This window comes from Notolabrus celidotus, chromosome 23, assembly GCF_009762535.1.
Source record: "Notolabrus celidotus isolate fNotCel1 chromosome 23, fNotCel1.pri, whole genome shotgun sequence".
Classification (NCBI taxonomy): Eukaryota; Metazoa; Chordata; class Actinopteri; order Labriformes; family Labridae; genus Notolabrus; species Notolabrus celidotus.
In genome coordinates, this window is record NC_048294.1 from 7,313,102 (window position 1) to 7,331,417 (window position 18,316).

The 18,316-nt window shown below is 40.1% G+C and overlaps 1 protein-coding gene across 1 annotated transcript in view; it reads left to right on the plus strand.

The window, feature by feature from the left end:
* The window catches only part of LOC117807537 (phosphofurin acidic cluster sorting protein 1-like), a 100,213-nt gene that overhangs the window by 61,245 nt on the left and 20,652 nt on the right, over window positions 1-18,316 (plus strand). The window contains exons 4-10 of the mRNA XM_034676856.1: window positions 555-680; window positions 7,295-7,439; window positions 7,532-7,623; window positions 10,303-10,380; window positions 13,954-14,013; window positions 14,389-14,549; window positions 16,651-16,744. Of these exons, the coding sequence (XP_034532747.1) occupies window positions 555-680; window positions 7,295-7,439; window positions 7,532-7,623; window positions 10,303-10,380; window positions 13,954-14,013; window positions 14,389-14,549; window positions 16,651-16,744 (756 nt within the window). The remainder of the gene's footprint in view (window positions 1-554; window positions 681-7,294; window positions 7,440-7,531; window positions 7,624-10,302; window positions 10,381-13,953; window positions 14,014-14,388; window positions 14,550-16,650; window positions 16,745-18,316) is intronic.

Genomic DNA, 18,316 nt, shown 5'->3' on the forward strand with positions numbered 1-18,316 from the left:
TGTGCATTCAGGCTCAGTTCGGTTAATGTAATTCCCACTGAGGTCTCCTCTGCTCTAATTTACGTTTTTCAATTTCCATGTTTCTAAATGCTGCTAAAAGGTCAGGGAGTTTCTCTCTCTGGATGGTAGCGAGCGCAGTGAGCCAGACATTATACATTATACATTAAACTTAAGACAGCGGCAGCAGCACTGTGGAGAGGAAACCTATTAAAACCAAGCTGCTCAGTGATTTCACAGCTTTGAAATTCGCTACAGGAGCCGGTTTATTGTACCTTTTCATGGTGCAGATCTGTAACGACAAGTTATGTCATAGTTCGGATGTGACTAAGTGGTTCGACACTTCAGGACTCGGGAGACAGGTCAGCGGGTGTGAACGTCTTACGCAACGAGCCCTTAGATTGTCCTCATTACTACGACCTGAGAGACAAATGTCATCTCTTTATCAGCCGGTGTCTGAACCTGTTTAGCGAGTCAGTCACCTCTCAGCTGTTTCTGTCGTATGTGTGTTATCTCTGCACGTGTTTGTTCATGACTGTGTTTATGTGTACCTGCAGTATCCACACTTCCTGAAGAGGGACGCCAACAAGCTTCAGATCATGCTGCAGCGACGGAAGAGATACAAGAACAGGACCATCCTGGGCTACAAGACCCTGGCTCTGGGACTCATCAACATGGCTGAGGTATCACGACCTGATTCAGACACTCAAACAGAACAATGAAACTAAATAGAAAATATCAGAGCCTCACTGAAGTTTTCCTACTCTTCTTCCTCTTCAGCAAAAAAAATGATAGCAGTAGTGAATGGCCAGAGTTTAGTTCCAAAAAAGTGACAATATTTACACTTTTTCTAGAATACAACATGATAGCTTAATATAGTTGATTTTTGTTCTTTCAGACAATATTTTAAAAGCATCACTTCACTAAAAGGAAAAAAAGCAAAAACAGAAAAACAGTTTTTTTGGGGGGGTCAGAAATGATCGAAATAGTCAGCTATTCTTGCCGACTGTGTATCAGCTAATCAACATAAGGAAGTTTAACTGACAATACTCCTGTTAGTGTGATGTCATTAGAGTCTACACAGCTATCATATCGTACATTATCTTACTTTATCGTATTGCTTCACATAATATATTTCAGAATTGTATCCTATCATATCGTATCCTATAGTATCAAATTGTGGCTCATGTTACGATGTTGAACCCTGTCTTATCATATCTTAGTGTATCCCTACGCACGGTAGCGTATTGCATCATATCGTATCATATTGATTGTAAAGTATAAAGTATCGTATCGCATTGTTTTGTACTGTATCGGTTAGTTTTGTATCGTATTGTATCATATTGTTTCCTATCCTATTTTTTTGCTTTGTATCATACCGTATCGTATCTTATCGTCTTGTACCGTATTTTATATTATCGTATCAAGCCGCACCGTGTCGTGTCATATCATATTGTATCGTATCATATTGTATCGTATCGTACTGTATCTGTCGAATCGTATCGTACTATACCATATCGTATTTTTTCTTTTATCCAGTCCTATCCTATCGAATCGTATTGTTTTGCTTTGTATCGTACCGTGTTGTATATTATCGTATCCTATCCTATCCTATCCTATCATATTGTTTTGCTTTGGATTGTATCATATCGTATCTTATCGTCTCGTACCTTATTGTATATTATCGTATAGTACCGTATCTTACCTTGTCGTGTCATGTCGTATCGTATTGTATCATATCGTATCGTATCATACCGTATCGAATCGTATCGTACAATACCATATTGTATCGTCTCTTATCCAGTCCTATCCTATCGAATCATATTGTTTTGCTTTGTATCGTACCGTATTGTATATTATCGTATTGTACCATGTCGTATCGTACCGTATGGTATCCTATCATATCATATTGTTTTGCTTGTGATTGTATCATATCGTATCTTATCCTCTCGTACCTTATTGTATATTATTGTATCCTACCACATCGTATTGTATCATACCGTATTGTATTGTATCGTATCGTACCGTACCGTATCGTATCCTAGCCTATCATATTGTTTTGCTTTGTATTGTATCGAATCGTATCTTATTGCCTCGCACCTTATTCTATGTCATCTTATCGTACCGTGTCGTATCCTACCGTATTGTTCCGTACAGTATGGTATGGTATTGTCTCATATTTAATTGTACCATACAGTATTGTATCGTATTGTATCGTATCGTATCTTATCGTCTCGTACCTTATTGTATATTATCACATCCTACCATATCGTACTGTACAGTTTGGTATTGTATCGTCTCATATTTAATTGTACCGTACAGTATTGTACCATATTGTATCGTAATGTATCTTGTGCTATCTTATCATGTCGTACTGTAACCTATATCATATTGAATTCTATTGCATGTCATTGTATCTTATTGTAATCACATGACTTGGCCTCCTGCCCTCTCGTATCCTGTTGTATCATATTTTATGATATCATATTGTACTGTATCCTATCCTTGCGTATAGTATAGTCCCTTATTTAATGTAGAAAGCATTTTGAACAGTAGAGATGCAAAATCCATTTGACAAAGGTTTAAATAATTAATTCTTGTAACAAATCTTATTTTCATTTTTCACTGATAATGCCTCAAACAGCTTAAAGCATCTTGTAAATGCAGTTTAAATCTTTTTCTAAGTGACTCACTGGATGATTTATTTACTGGTCTTGTAAAATGTTTAAGAATAGATGAAGGAAAAAAATACTGACATGCAGGCCAATTCTTGAAGCAGTTTCTTTTCTTCAGCACAAAGCACATCCAGCAGCAGCAGCAGATGGAGGATGAGCTGCATGTCCGAGGGTCAGCCGCGAGTTGTTGAGTCAGCGGAGTCTCCTCAGCCGGACAAGCGTCCCAGCTGATCTGAGCTTGTTGACCCAACAAATGAGCGGCCACAGGCTCATTTCCCTAAACATGCAGCCTCTGCCTCCTGCATCTGTGCAATCTCAGAGTAACGTTATTTGACTGTAGAGGAGTGGGTGTTCCCTCAAACAGATCTAATATTCAATATACGTTATTCGTCTTTCTGAAACTTTAATCATAACGTATTCAGTGCTTACCCTTATTTAACCTTTATCTAGACCTAATTCAAGCAAGTGCACTTTAAAACCAAAGTCAGACTTGGATCTTTGGCCTAGCGTTCTCGTCTCAGTCGCCATAAAAGTCGCCATAAATCAAAACCTCCAATTAAATTTTAGCCTCTTTTTCTAAGAAGCACCTCTCGTTCTCCCTCCCAAACAATATGAAGCCTTTATAAAAGAGCTGTGATTTATGGTGTGTGTCTGTATGTGTGCACATGTGCATGTTCTTGGTGGCTCTGTCTGCAGCTGGTGTCAGAAATATTTACTGTGTAGAACACCTTGAACAAACTGGCTCACCTCCAAGCGGTTTATGGAGCGAAGAAGGAAATAAACAAGGACTTAATCAAGAAATAGGTTCAGTTTTGTTGTATTCCTTTCCAAAACATCCTTACTGCTCAAACTTATCATCCTTTTTATCTCAACAAGTGTCACTGCAGCCTTCAGTGATACCTGTTGGCCATCTCAGCTTATAAGAAAAAAGTTACATTTCATCAATGAAGCTCCTTAAACTGACAGGTTCGCCTCAAAATGCTCCAAAGAGGTCAAAGGAACCAAATACAGACTCATCAGTGTGACAGGTTCCAACACACTTTCTTTTAAAGGCACAATAAAAGTCTAAACTCTGATGGTGGCCCAGAGCTCCGTGTGTGTGTCAGATAAATTATATGCTGTAGGGGACACACTTGGCTTTCACATCATACATTCATATCTGAAATGTCATTTTGATGGCGTTGTGCCTCTGTAATATGACAGGCTTCACTGACCCAGCAGGTATTGTCAGGACGAACTGCTGAATCTGTTTGGAATTCAAAAGTTCTTTGTCTGAAAAGTTGAACTCTTATAAAGTTCAGATTCCTCAAAATGGAAACATCAAAGAAGCTCAGTCTCAAGGGTTGATAACAGAACTTTTGTCCATTGATTGCCTTCGTCTCCCAAAGTTCTTTTAATGAAGTTCCCTTAAAATGTTGAGGAATTCCAGCCAGCTTTGTCCAAACCGGAGCCCTCCTCTTCATCGTAGAGTAGAGGGCTGCCATGATATCAGATTTTCACTTCATGGCAATTGTGGCCCAAAAAATTTCAATAATGATATCACAATTTACGAAAAATGTAAGAGGTGGGCCGAAAAAAAAACAGTCAGTCAAATTGAGGAAACGAAAGAGAGTGGAGCATCACGTTACTTCATAAAGTTTACTAATAAGCACATTTGACATGCTTATATGTCATCAACCGTTTCTAATATTTTAGAAACCACATCACCAGCCCTGGGACAGAAACTTCCAATCAAACAAAAAACTCACCGTTTTCTTGCGTGCAAATCTGATTTACGCGTTGTCCACAAACACCACGTTTGATTTTTTACTTCATGTAAAAAACTCCCAAACTGGTGAGAACACTTCATTTTAATGCGTATAGAATACCTAGTCTTTACCTGTCATCTCCACCGATATGATTTGTGCTGTGGCAGAAGCCACACACTGTAGTAAATGCAAGCTAGCTAGCTGTAGTCTTCTTCTGCTGCAGAATCTTCTTTTTCGTCTTCTCTTCGTTTGGGTCTAAGTGGCAAATGGCGTTAAGAACTACTATTTCCCCAAATATGAACCATTCAGTTGCACAACTTTACCATGTCCTTATTTTTAGTGTTATATGAATATTTTATTTAAAAATAAGCAGTTATTGTCAATACATTGTGTACATTGGGACAGCTAAAATATAGAAGCATCAGTATCAATGTCAGTGAACGTCCAGCAAATTATTATTATGTGGTCTATTTTTTTAAAGGGACAGTGCATATAAATGAACATTTCAGCATATCATCCATGTAAATATGCCAGAGTTAACCTTTAGGCTAATTTTCATCTGTAGTCCCCGGCACATCAAAACAGAGTTCATAAGAAGCGATAAAGAAAAATCACAGATCTGATCACAGGAGCTTGAATGAAACAGGAAGTAGAAAGGCGATGATTGCAGTGGTCTGAAATGTTCCAGTCATTCATTCTGCAAATGTTTATTACTGTGCTAAAATACTAAATGTTAAATTTAGAGACTTTAGAGTTAAAATCGACGCTTCAAGCTGTCAGTACGCATTGATTAGTCGACAGCTTTTGCTACCATCTTGTTTTCTTTTAACACATTTTTAATGAATTTTTATCAAACATGACTTTTTTATTCAACTTTAGGATTTTCCATTTGATAACCAGCATCTGCTAAATTTTCATTTTCAAGAGAACATGCAGCTGCCCTGTAACTGAAAGTGAAATGACTCACACTTACAAAGAAATCACTGCCTGTTCTTCGGCATCAGCGCAGGCAGTAATTTAACTGTGCGCTCTTTTTTTAATGGATTTTAAAAAGCATTTTAGATGATGAGATTGGAAAAAGCATCACACTTTTCAAATTACCCTGCGCCTCTCTTTTTAAATATGTGTATCACATCTTTGCAAATTTCGCCTCGTCAGATTTGCATAATCGTCTCTCTCTGTTTAGAGAAATGTTTCAAACCAGCGCTGAGTTTTAACAGCAGCCAGGTTCTGCAGAGTACACACATGTAAAGCAGTAACATCTCTTTAATGTGTGGCTGAAGCTGTCTCCATAATAAGCTGCTCAGACTTCATTAACTCTGTGAGTGTGACCAGACTGCTGAGACGGGCTGGATGTCACTCAGATGCTCACACACACACAGAGGAGACGTGATGCTGCTGTTTGCCGCCGCCGCAGAGAGGAATGATTTTGTGTTCATGTTTTCTGCGTAGTCGTCAGTGACAGTTTCTGCTTTGTTAATCCCTGACGCTGCTATTTTTGTTTATTTCTTCAGCCTCCTCCTCCTCTCTCCTCGTTCCATTATCATCCTCCTCTGAACATCTGCCTCACGTCTGAACTCATTTCTTTGCTCGCTGCTGTCTAACCCGTCCCTCTGTGTTTTCCTCAGCCTGCAGAGTCTGTCTTCTCTTTTTGGTTCTTCTTCTGCAGCTGTTTACATCATGTCCAGTGTTTATACCTTCTTTTTTCTTTAAACGAAGAGTTAAAAATACAGTTCTCTATTTCATGAATACTGGTCTAAAGTTTCTTCAGCGACTCAGCGGTAATAGTCGATTTAAATAATTGAGATGAAAAATGAAGTGCACTACCTTTTTTAAACAGCAGATGGCGTCCGGAGCAAAATAAAGCTGTAGAGACAAATCGGCAACCTCCGGTCTCAAAATATGAAGCCCATGCCGAAGTGTTATAAACTGCAATTCACCGAGAATCCGCTTGAGGCTTGGCTCTACATAGCTAGTTTCTCTATCGGCACACACTGTATGGGGAGTGAATTCTTTCTAACGCGACAAGTTTTAGCCCAAATAAGGACATGACTGGCTGGACTGATAGGCAGGAACACATAGCTGTTGGCTAGGAGGCTCAAACCCTGCCTCTTAACGTCACACTCTGCCTGGTTGAGTTCAGCATTTCCAATATGGCTCCCGCCGACGATTGGCTTCAAAACAGCGCTCAGGAACAGATAGGGTTGCAAAGGTGTGGAAAGTTTCCGGACAATTTCCATGGGAAGTTAAGCTTGGGAATTTTGGAAATATTCCAAATTGTAAAAAGTGTGGTCCAGGATTCTAGAAATCATGTGTGCATGTGATGGAGGAATGCACAGTGCATGTAGGGGGCGTGGTCTCAATAACCCTGCAGTAAGCAGTAGTGTGCTATGTGCTTGTGATTGAAGAGTAGCATAGATATTGAACTGTACTTGCATGAAATCTGGTTGTTTTAGTCAGGATTATGCTAAAATATATTTTCCCCAACTATATTCAAGTTCCCTATTAAGAGCCAACCTTCAATTTGGTAAATTCATGGTTTATTCCCGTTTATTCCCATGGAAAGTTTCCAACTTTGAAAATTCCCAGAATTTTGCAACCCTAGGAACAGATCGGTGACCTCACGGATACTACGTCCATTACCTATACAGTCTATGGTAGAGACATGGCGGCAGCAGGTGAAGATTTGGTGTTGAGGATGTGCCATCTGGGTTTTCATGTAGATATAACTGGGTGGATTTTCACGCAGTTTCCATTGTCAATACACAAATTGTACAAGAAAGTAGTCAAATATAACACAATATTTCCAAGTACACATTTTACTGTGTATGTAAAATTTCACTCTCTAATGTTGTCTATTTTTTTTTCATCTAGGTGATGCAGCACCCCAGTGAGGGCGCCCAAGTCCTGGGGCTCCACAGCCAGCTGAAGGACGCCTCGGTGCCCGTCGCAGAGATCCGAGTCTACTCCCTGTCCAGCCAACCCATCGACCACGAGGGCCCCAAAGCTAAGATGTCTGGTGAGTGAATCACAACACCATATCGTCCTTTTTTCTTTTTCTATCTGTTTTTGTTCTTCTCTTTTAATATGTCCCCATCTGTGTCTCTGAAGATCGATCCCCAGACATCGACAACTACTCCGAGGAAGAGGAGGAGAGCTACTCGTCAGAGCCGGAGGGCAGCGATGACCCCATTCATGGACAGGTGTGTTTGAATAAGAGCTAACGTTTATGTTAGCAGCTAATTACTCTGCAGGTTACTCTAACCTGCTTAAGTCAATTTGCCTACCAGAGAAGAAGAGTAAACAATGACATCATGTGTGTCCTTAAAGTGTCTTTGGATTCTTGGCTCAAGATTCCTCCTCTGTAGTAGTTATTTAAGCTATTCAGTGAAATTTACAGAGGTCCAGGTTGAGAAAATTCCCTCAAGTGAAGATGTTATGATTCAGGAGCACACAGTTTAAGTTAGCCTAGTAGCTGCATCAACTGTATATAGTTAGAAACTAGCTGTCAAATCCAGAAAGACAGTACAAGCTAATCTTGATTCTGACACTAAATTGGGAGTACTTTATTTTCTCATTTCAAGTTAAATATGATATTGGGGAGGTTAACTCATGCTAGGAGGGCCAGATCTAACCGATATCTTAGATTGTTTGTGCCATCATCTGTTGGGTTTTCCAGTATTTGGGTTACCATGACTGTCACGGTTGGAGAAACACAGAGGAGGACTCAAAATGCGGACTTTCAAGTAAAATATTTCATAATCAAAAACGTACCTAACTCAAAGTCCATCAAAGAAAACGCAATAGTATCACGGGGAGACAAATGAAACACAGGTGGAAACACTCAGAACACAAATCAGAATGGAGGGAAAACAGACAAAGACAGGAAGTAAGACCAGACCAGACACTAGAAGCAGCTCCAAATACTAAAACAGGAAACTCTTCACACACAGGGAATACAACACAAGACATGAAACACTAAAACCACGAGGAAGACATAAGGTCAACTTATAACAAACACAGACTACACTCAGGGAGGAAACAAGACTGAAACACAGGGTACATCTAGAAAATAAAACGGGTGACATAACACAAACTAAACGAAAGCAGTTCATGACATAACCTGGATGACTGAGAACCTTCACTGACCAGGAGTGGTCACTCTAAAAGATTTATGTACTCAGTTGTACACCACCATCCATTATGTCCATTATCTATACTGCTTACCCCATTTGGGGTTGCAGGGGGCTGAAAGCTGTCGCAGCTGTAATTGGACGAGTTATGATCATGCATTTAAAGAAACAGTTTTCATTAAATGCATGAGTCCTTTGAAGGAAGTAAAACCAAAAAGAAGAGCCGACAGCCTTGAGTGGCCGCTTGCAATACACATGGGTCAAATTTTCAATCGTGTCTCTGTAACGCTGCTGTTAGCTAGCTCTCTGACAGCCATGGGGTCCACTTGTAATGCAAAGAATCGGTCTTTTAGTTTCCCATTCTTCTGAGATTGCTCCTGTAAAAGCAGTAAAAGCTACATTCAGATCAAATGGCATCTGGTCTGCATCTGAACCAGGGTCTATTAACTTGTGGCCTTTGCTTTGTAGCCATCACTTCAAATGTTTTCACTGCACTCATGTTTAAGTACACAAAAATATCTTCTCTTCTTCTGTTCTTGTAAGTATGATATCTCAAGAACACCTTGAGGGAGTTTCTTCAAATTTGGTCCAAATGTCGACCTGAGTGTCACAAACCAAGAGTTAAAATCTCAGTGGCTTTGTCCACTTCTGTCATGCAGTCCTCGGCTGAACTTGTGAACACATAAGAGGTATTTAACCGTTTTTTTAATGTCTCTCAATTAATTTTCCCGCTAATTAAAATCCACACAAAGGCATCAAAAGCTTAACAAGGTCAATTCAAATCAATTATGTATCCTGAGTATCCTCAGGAAGAACAGTCTGCTGAAGAGGGCTTCAGTGGTGGGACTTATTTTTGATTTAAGACCCTGAGGTGCTTGTAATTGTCCAACCTCTTCACTTCCTGTCCTTGGGTGACAACCTGGACAAGGCGACCTGCTGTTCCTCTCAAAAGCAGGATTATCAGTTTATCTTGGATGTAGCTTCAGGTGATTGTTGAGCCTGTAAAAATAGTCTCAATGTGACGATGGTATGATTCATGCTGGGAATTAGTCACTTGAATCATACATGTCAATATGACGACACCTTCCTTCCCGCCAAGGACACGTCTTACATTTTCTTGAATGGACTCTTTGACTTGTGCTCAGCTGATGGTGGCAGCAGCCCTTGTTTTGATTGTGTGCCTTCTCTTTGCTTATGTGAGAGGATGTGAGGGGGAATCGGTGCCCATCAGTGCGAGAGATTGGAGGCGCAAGTGAAAGGAGCGAACAGACAGTGGGTTGAGATAAGAAAGGAGCGACAAGGCTTTGGAGGTGGGATTGAAAAGACTGAAAAGAGGGAGGCTGAGAGTGCGGGGTGACGGGTTGAGGGGCGAGGGGAGCTACTGAAAGGCGAGAGCAGCGAGACGAGGCAGAGTCAAGGGAAGAAGATTAAATGGTTGCAGTTCAAAATTGTGGTTTACTATTGGATTCCTAAGGAGTGCTAGCCATGTAGCAATCTGTAATGTGGGACCATAGCGACACCAATCAGAGGAAATTAGACCCAGGAGAAATCACAGAGTTTTGCGTGATTATTTTGACTTTACTGTATTGGAGTAGAGTCAAGTTTTTGGGGTTCCAATCCGCCATAACAACCCACTCACTATAAATGATCCTGCATATTACAGCCCTCTTTTTGATTCATCTATTGTTGTATGAATGTCTTCCTAATAACTCTGAAACCATCTCTTTCCTTGTTCTCCGCCTCTCTCAGTATCTTTATGACGAAGAAGACGAAGTGAGGAAGAAGAAGCTGAGGCGCAAGCTGCCTTCAAATGCCGCCATTACCAGAGTAAGAACACCATCCTTACCCCCTCATCCCTCGCTCCTCCAACCCTCTATATCTTTCTCTCCAGCAATTTGCTGCAAACCTGCTCATGAACAGCCCCTCAGCTGCATCTTGCCTCACCTCATTCAACCTCAGCTTGTGTCTTGGCTCCCTCCTGCCTCCCCCCACCCCGCCTTCCCTTCCAGTTTTTCACTTTGTCTATAAATCCATTTTCTTCCTTCTCATCCTGGAAACATGTATTTCAGTCCAATTTTCTGGGGGTCAAGTCAACACATGCACCTGCAATAACACTAACTGCCTCCTGGGATGCATGGACACACACATGCACAAACACCGCCATGCACACAATCACTCAGTGGGAAACACAGATTAGGACATGAAATTGTCTGCAGCCCATGAAAGGTACAATGACCTGCAATTTCTCAGAAAGATGGCATTTTGAAAGTGTGTGTGTTTATTGCATGAATTTGTTGAATTTGTGTGTGTTAGTGTGTGTTAGTGTGTGCTTGTGTGTGTGTAGGTAGCAGCAGGAGTTAGTCTCAGCAGGTTATTAATGGAGCACCATGTGGTGGTCTCGGTGAGATTGTCACTGCTGCTCCCTAACACCACCGCCTGTGGACAACAAACATACTAACACATATACTTGTTATTGTATCTTTCAGGGGACTCTTGTTCATATAATCCACACATATTGCATAATCTCTTACATCAAAACTAACCTCTTTACCTTTCAACTAAGTGTTAATCCTTTAACAGGCTTAATTAAGTGAAAAGTGGCTGAACTTTCTTCACTTTCCAAAAGGTCCTCATTCAGCGAAAAATCACATATGGTCCTCACAAAGATAGAGACAAGACAATTAACACAATTTCTGTAAAGCTCAGTTGAGGCACACATCACGATGAACATGAACACACACTCAAAAGCCACTTCAACAGAAACCTCTGCAGTGCACTGCAGTTGGCAAACACTCACACACATGCAAACACACATAAGTGTATAAAGAGGAACATTCCACCTGAGCGTTTGTGGATGAGCATTAAGTTGACACTCCACACTTTCTAGTAACAATTTAGGACACGACCTCCCAAAACACCTGAGCTCTTAATGTCCACTCAGACCTGCACTCATGATGCTGCTCGTTTGGGTTCACCAAGGACACAGAGGGCCGTTGTATCAGTCCAGCAATATATTAGCATCCTGACTTGTGCGCTAATAGTTTCCTATTGATGTTCTAATTCAAAAATGATAGAGCACTTCAAAAATACTTTAAACTGGCTTATACCGTCACAACTTCTAATTCTTTTTTTCCCCAACATTGTTTTTATTGATTTTCCACAACTTTAGACATACATTTATAAACAGTCATAGACATATCTTCACATATATGTGTATAAATACAATACCGAACCCATACGCACAAAAATCCCAGGTGCATTAAGAAAGGACATAGAGGACTTAGCAAATCTTACATCCACACATAAAAAAAAAAGACAAATAATAATAATAAAAAAATATATACATAAATATTTATATATGTATACACACACACACACTAGGGCTGTCAACGAATATTCTAAATTCGAATATACATTCGAATATTTAAAAGAAAAGGAGATTCGATTGTGAAAATTAATATTCGACTGTGGGAAAAAACACATCAGCGGCTGCTTTGAGAGTGGGCGCCCTGCATGACGGGTCAGGGACAGGTCACAGGAGTCACACATGCACAGCATGAAGCAGACTGCAGAGAGAAATCCTTCCGTCTTTTCCTCCGCTGGAAATACAGTAAATAAAAAGGGATCGGGCCTCTTCACACGGACTGTCTTGTGTTTTTGACAAATAACCCGTCAGGCCTAAGACCCGACATTGACAGTGGACTAAAAGAGCCCGACAATCAGTGACCCTGGGGTAAAATGCAGTTTTTCCTCTCTTTTTTTATACAAGCGCCAAGAATGGAAGTGGACTACTATTTCGTTTTTAACTTTAACTTCAGTTAATGTTAATATTTGCTTGAATCACTGAATGAAGCCTGCCTATATTAGGGACAAGAGTCAGGACCTTTAATTGCTCGCACAAGTCTTGTTCAGCACTCACTCAGCGCATTACGCACAGAGAGGGGAGGGGGGCGAGCAAGATGTCTACAGTCTTCAAGGTGTTACGGTATAGATCATTAGGTCATTTAGTTGTTTTGTAATGTGTAGGTATGTTTTAGCCATGTTAAATCTGAAATCTCCTTGTATTAGTTTGTCCACCTGTTATTGAAATATTGCGCAAATATAGATATTCGAATGGTTCGAACCTCTGGGGTTTTTTTTTAGAGCGAATATTCAAATGTCATTTTGGAGCAATTTTGACAGCCCTAACACACACACACACACACACATTATATACATACACATCTACCCATATTTGCATACACAAACAAATAAATAAAATAAAAGATAACAATAAATAAATACAAGTACGTAATACAAATAATAATGTATAAAATAGAAAAAAACAACTTCTAATTCTAATTCATTCTGCACTTTACTTTTTTGGGTTTGTTCCCTACGGTGAATTCGTTATCACTTTTTACCAATTATCGTAGAACAACTCTACGTTGATCCTATCATTTTCGTGGGCCTTGTATCGGGTATCATATCCTCTCGTAAGTTTACCCGTCATTCCCACCCCTTGTTCTTGTTAAAATCCAAACAATGTTGATTTACCTTTAAGAAAATAATGAACATATATAGTGCATTTAGTAACTTAAAAAGACAGATATTTCGTTCAAGAGGTGGTGGAGACCAAAAATGGAGCTAAAACAAAACCTTTTCTCTTCACTGCGCTGAAAGATTTAAAACACTGATTTAAAAATACTTATGTTTTGTGATTACTTGATCCTGCATATTACAGCCCTCTTTTTGATTCATCTATTGTTGTATGAATGTCTTCCTAATAACTCTGAAACCATCTCATAACTGTGTGACATCAGCTCTAAATGTTGTCAATGATGTGTCAACAGCCTGCTTTCGCTAACCCCAAAAAAGTACAAATCAGCTTTAGTGTGTCAGTTTTGTCTAAACAAAAGTTCTGAAAAGCCAAAAGTTCACAGCCTTTCATAGAATAATACAGCTCAGCTAACAGACATTTTTTACCAGTATGCCTTTTTGACAGAAACAATATTAAGACTTGAGGTCGTACACCTTCCTCTTAGAATAAGACAACTTGATAAATAAGCAGAAAAACTTTTGTGCTCATTCAGGCAAACACCAGCGGTGGGAGGTGCGACTTGCTAACCATTAATAACACACACCCCAGTTTGATAACACAAGATAGAGTCACATCCCAGGGTGCGAAGAAACATCAGCACAGATAACACAATCCACCATATATGACACCAAGAAAAATGTCCTGCTGCTGTATCCATTAACTGCTGTTGTTTTGAGTCGCCAAGCGTGAAATGCAGGCTTGGAAATTACCGTTCCATCCTGCTCCTGTCATCTCTTTCTCAGCCTATACATTCCCTCCTCCGACATCTCCTGAGGGTCTTACTTTGTCCTCCTTCTTTTTTTCTCTTCTCTGTCTCGCAGCAACCCAACATCAAGCAGAAGTTTGTTGCCTTGCTGAAAAGGTTCAAAGTCACTGATGAGGTAGGTCACACATCCACTTCATGCGCGAGGTTTCAGAGTACGTGTGTGCAGGAGTCAACATGTATTTTCAGTTCTGGCTTTGAAGGCACACAGAGGTGTGTGGGAGAGATGTGGCAGAACAACTGAGATTCAGCTGGCAGCTTCGAAGAAAAGAAACACCAAACATTGTCAGTTGAAAAGAAGAGGAATATGTCTATTTTAATGTGTTTGTCCTCCTCTGGGGGGGATGACATCAAAGCATGTGGCTGACATGTTTCTCATAAACTTTATATGTTCTGTCAACACTGATCAAAGCTTCAGGACCGGTGTTTGCTTTCTTCTGTTTTTCCTTTTCATGTGTCTGCTGTTCATATGACTCCTCTGTGGCTCGTCCAGGTTGGTTTTGGCCTGGAGCACGTCTCCAGGGAACAGATCCAGGAGGTGGAGGAGGACCTGGACGAGCTCTACGACAGTCTGGAGATGTACAACCCCAGCGACAGCGGGCCAGAGATGGAGGAGACTGATAGCATTCTTAGCACGCCCAAACCTAAACTAAGGTAGCGTCACGGACACAGACACAACATCAGTAACCGCTAGTGATGGGTGGGGAAAGCAAATATAGCATAGCCAGGGGCAGATCCAGACTTTTTTTGGACTTGGGTGGCCCAACTGGGGTGGCCTGATATATACCGGGGTGGCATATACATTTTAATCTTTTAAGCTTAACTCTTTAAGGACTCAAGAAGATGTTTGTCCCAAGTCCTAACAAAGGTAAATGTGCGACATTGATAGCAAAGAAAGCTATTAGCAGGCTTTTGTGACACGATACAAATTGTTGATTTTAACAAAATTCTCACCTCTGACCAGACAAATAGCCAATCATAGCGTTGGGTTTCTGAGGTGATTTGTTTTGATTTGATATAATGTCTTTATTTCAAATATGTAAAAATACAATAGAAAAAACATACAAGTAAAAAGAAGAAATAAGGGGCGCCGTTGGCCTAGCGGTCTAAGTGAGCGCCCCATATACAGAGGCTGTAGCCCTCGTTGCAGAGGTCGCAGGTTCGATTCTAGCCTTGACCATTTCCTACATGTCCTCCCCCACTCTCTACTCCCCACATTCCTCTCTTCAGCTATCCTATCTTTAAAGGCAAAAATGCCCCCCCCCCCCCCCCCAGAAAAAAAAAGTTTATAAGAAATAAAAATCAATCAATTCCACCAGGAAGCATTGAAACATTTCAATTTACATGTACAGAAAGAAGTAAGAAGAAGTTAGAACTTATCTAATCCTGCCCCTTTATTTGCTATTTGCTGGGATTAGGTGGCACCAGGGGTGGCCCTTCAGAGGAGGGCTGGTGCCACCATTTAATCCGCCCCTGGGCATACTTGTAGTTCTGTTTTTGATACATCATCAAGTTAACACAGCATACTCAATTTAGTAATCTGGTCCTGAAATGATGCATTTGCTTTTGAGCTAGGTTGGTAAAAGTTTGATTAAAAAAAGTCAGAATATTGATAAAATGATAATACCACGATATTTAGAATCAAGACTTATCGTACATTTTTTGTAAAATGCACAAAATAATTGAGTTGTAAAGTTGTGCATACATGTTGCAACTGAGTCAGATTATGTTGATTTATTATAAAAAGTCATTTTGTCATGAGGATGCAAAATTTATGGCAGGTTAAATGACAGTTTTGTTCAGTCTGTTTCCAAAGCAACGTGATATCACTCCAACTAAAATGAAGAAAACTTTATCTTATTCCATAAAAACCATTAAAATCCTACTTCTATCATACCGTCACTGAGATATCTTAATAGTATTGACTTCATGTGCCTCTGATTCTGATGCACATCAAACACTCAGAATACACCACATAAATACATCAGTCATAAATACACTTATCTAAACGTGTGGTTGCTGCACGCTTGGTGTAGCCACATGCAGTACCTGTAAACACAGCTTCTCAGTGTTCCTCTCTGATAAATCAGAGCTCCCTCTGTTGGTGGAAACAGCTCACTGCAGTCACATGTGTTTACTCAAAGTTTACCTGAACCAGAAGTGGACCAGTTTACTTTGAATCCATCAAAATAAATGAAGAAGCCAGTTTTCTAAAGGAGAAGTATTATAAGTCAAACTCAGGAGTGAAACTATTTTTGGGTAGTTCTTTAAATCTTATTTTTAGTCATTGCTTGTGATTGTGTCAAAAGCACTCTGTCTGGATTACCTTCATGCCTCTGTTCATTATTTTGAAAGTCTCTATGTGTCACATAGTAGTGTGAATTTAAGTTAAAGATGACTCTGTTGCTGCTTATGATGCAGTGCTGTTGAAATTGAGAAGCAAAGGAGTTGTATGAATACATTTGATTGACTCATAAGATACTGGTGAGCTGTTCTGCCTCTTTCATCCATTTTTAGTGTCAATTTTAATATTCTATTTCTACATTTTTATACCTTAAGATTTGAGAAACATATAGAAGAAGAGTGATATACAACCGGGACTTATTAATGACATATACTACAGAATTAAGTGATTCTCACACGTCACAGTAGGACAATCAGAGGGATAAATAATACAAATAAAGCTGTTTTTTAAAAGCGTGATATAAAAATCAGCCTAACTCTAATGTTTCCATGTTTCTGTCTGTGCACTCAGGCCGTTCTTTGAGGGCATGTCTCAGTCCAGCTCCCAGACGGAGATCGGCAGTCTGAACAGTAAAGGCAGCTTGGGGAGAGACACCTTCAGTCCGGTGAGTAACTCAGACCTGCAGGGGAGGAGAAGCAGCAGCTGCAGCATCAGCAGAAATTTCACTGGTGTGAGCTGCAGGGCGTCAGAGTAAACCTGAACTGTGTTTTCTCTCCTTCTTTTTTAATCCCTGTCTCGCTGGTAGCTGAGTGCAGTAAATATTTATTGCCCCCAAAGGGTGCCTGACTCTAAAACATTAGAGTCTCCTTAGCAGCTGTGTTTGGAAGAGTGGTGTTGGGGGGTGAAATGACGAAATAAAACCTGTGAGATTTTCTGTAAATAGGTTATTGCTGAAGTGAAGATTTGCTCACGGCTGTCCTTGCAATGAGATCTCTGAGAGCTGCTTTTTGTGAGCGTGTTTCATCACCCTGTGACACCCGAAGGGGAAAAATGAGAGGGGATAAAAGATGGGTGACAGTGTGAAAAAGAAACTTCATCATTACAGCTCCTCATCAGACATTCAAACAGTGGTTGATCTGGTTTTGCTACGACGCTGGCCTTGACAATTGATCACCAGAAACCATCAGACGGTATATCTATTTGTACGGCTAGCATAGATTGTCATACGTCTCAAGGCTGGTGCTGTTATCACTTCCACTCATTCTTTAAGTTACTTAATAACCATCATCAACTTAGAGATGCTTCCACCTGCTCTGCTGCTGTAGCCTGGATTGCAGGACTGGTCCCAATAGTTGAATCTCCCCCATGTTATCTAGTCATGTTGATTTAGAATGCTAACAAAAGCTAACGTTTTTGCCACAGTGTCAACAGGCAGATGTGAAATGTGCTGGAACTCCTTTTCAAGAGTGTTTTGATGTGATGTACGTGATCTGGTTGTTTCATGGCATTGCTTTTGCTATTCAGGATTAACCCGACTTTTGGTCTCCACCACCTCTTATGGGGTTTTGACCAATCAGAATCAAGTATTCAACATAACAGAGAGATTAGTAATAAAGTTGGAAAATAATTCACTAAAAAGTTTTGTTTGATTTTGTTTTCCAAGTAAGGGATAATGTAAGGTTAGCAGGTAGTTATGGGAAATAGAATCCTGACAGGGTGAGACAAGACTCTGATGTGAAGCAGAGGGATCTTGTCCACCCTAAATACAAACACAAAGAGAACTAGGACTAAATTAAAAACTGTTCTGATCTTTGAAAGGAATCCCCTGCACAGTGTTTTTAATAGACTGAGAAGCTCCTTCAGTGAGCGACTGGTGATGCCGCAGTGCTCCAGAGAACGTCTTAGAAGGTCCTTTGTTCCTGCAGCAGTCAGATTTTTTAATGAACATTTGTAGTTATGGATCTGACCCATAGCTGTTAATTATGCCTCAAATGGTGTGACTGTGTTACTTGTTTATTTGTCGTGTTTTTGTGACTGTACTATCTTATTGTTTGTTGATTCTGTGAACAGACCCTTGTGGCATATGAATTTCCCCCACAGGGGATCAATACAGTTCTCTAATCTCTAATCTAAAACACCTTAATTCAAGATTATCTTATCGATCTAAAATGATTTATGTATACAGTTTTTAAAAAATAGTCCCAGTGATTCCTCGTCAGTTAGCGTTTCATGGTGA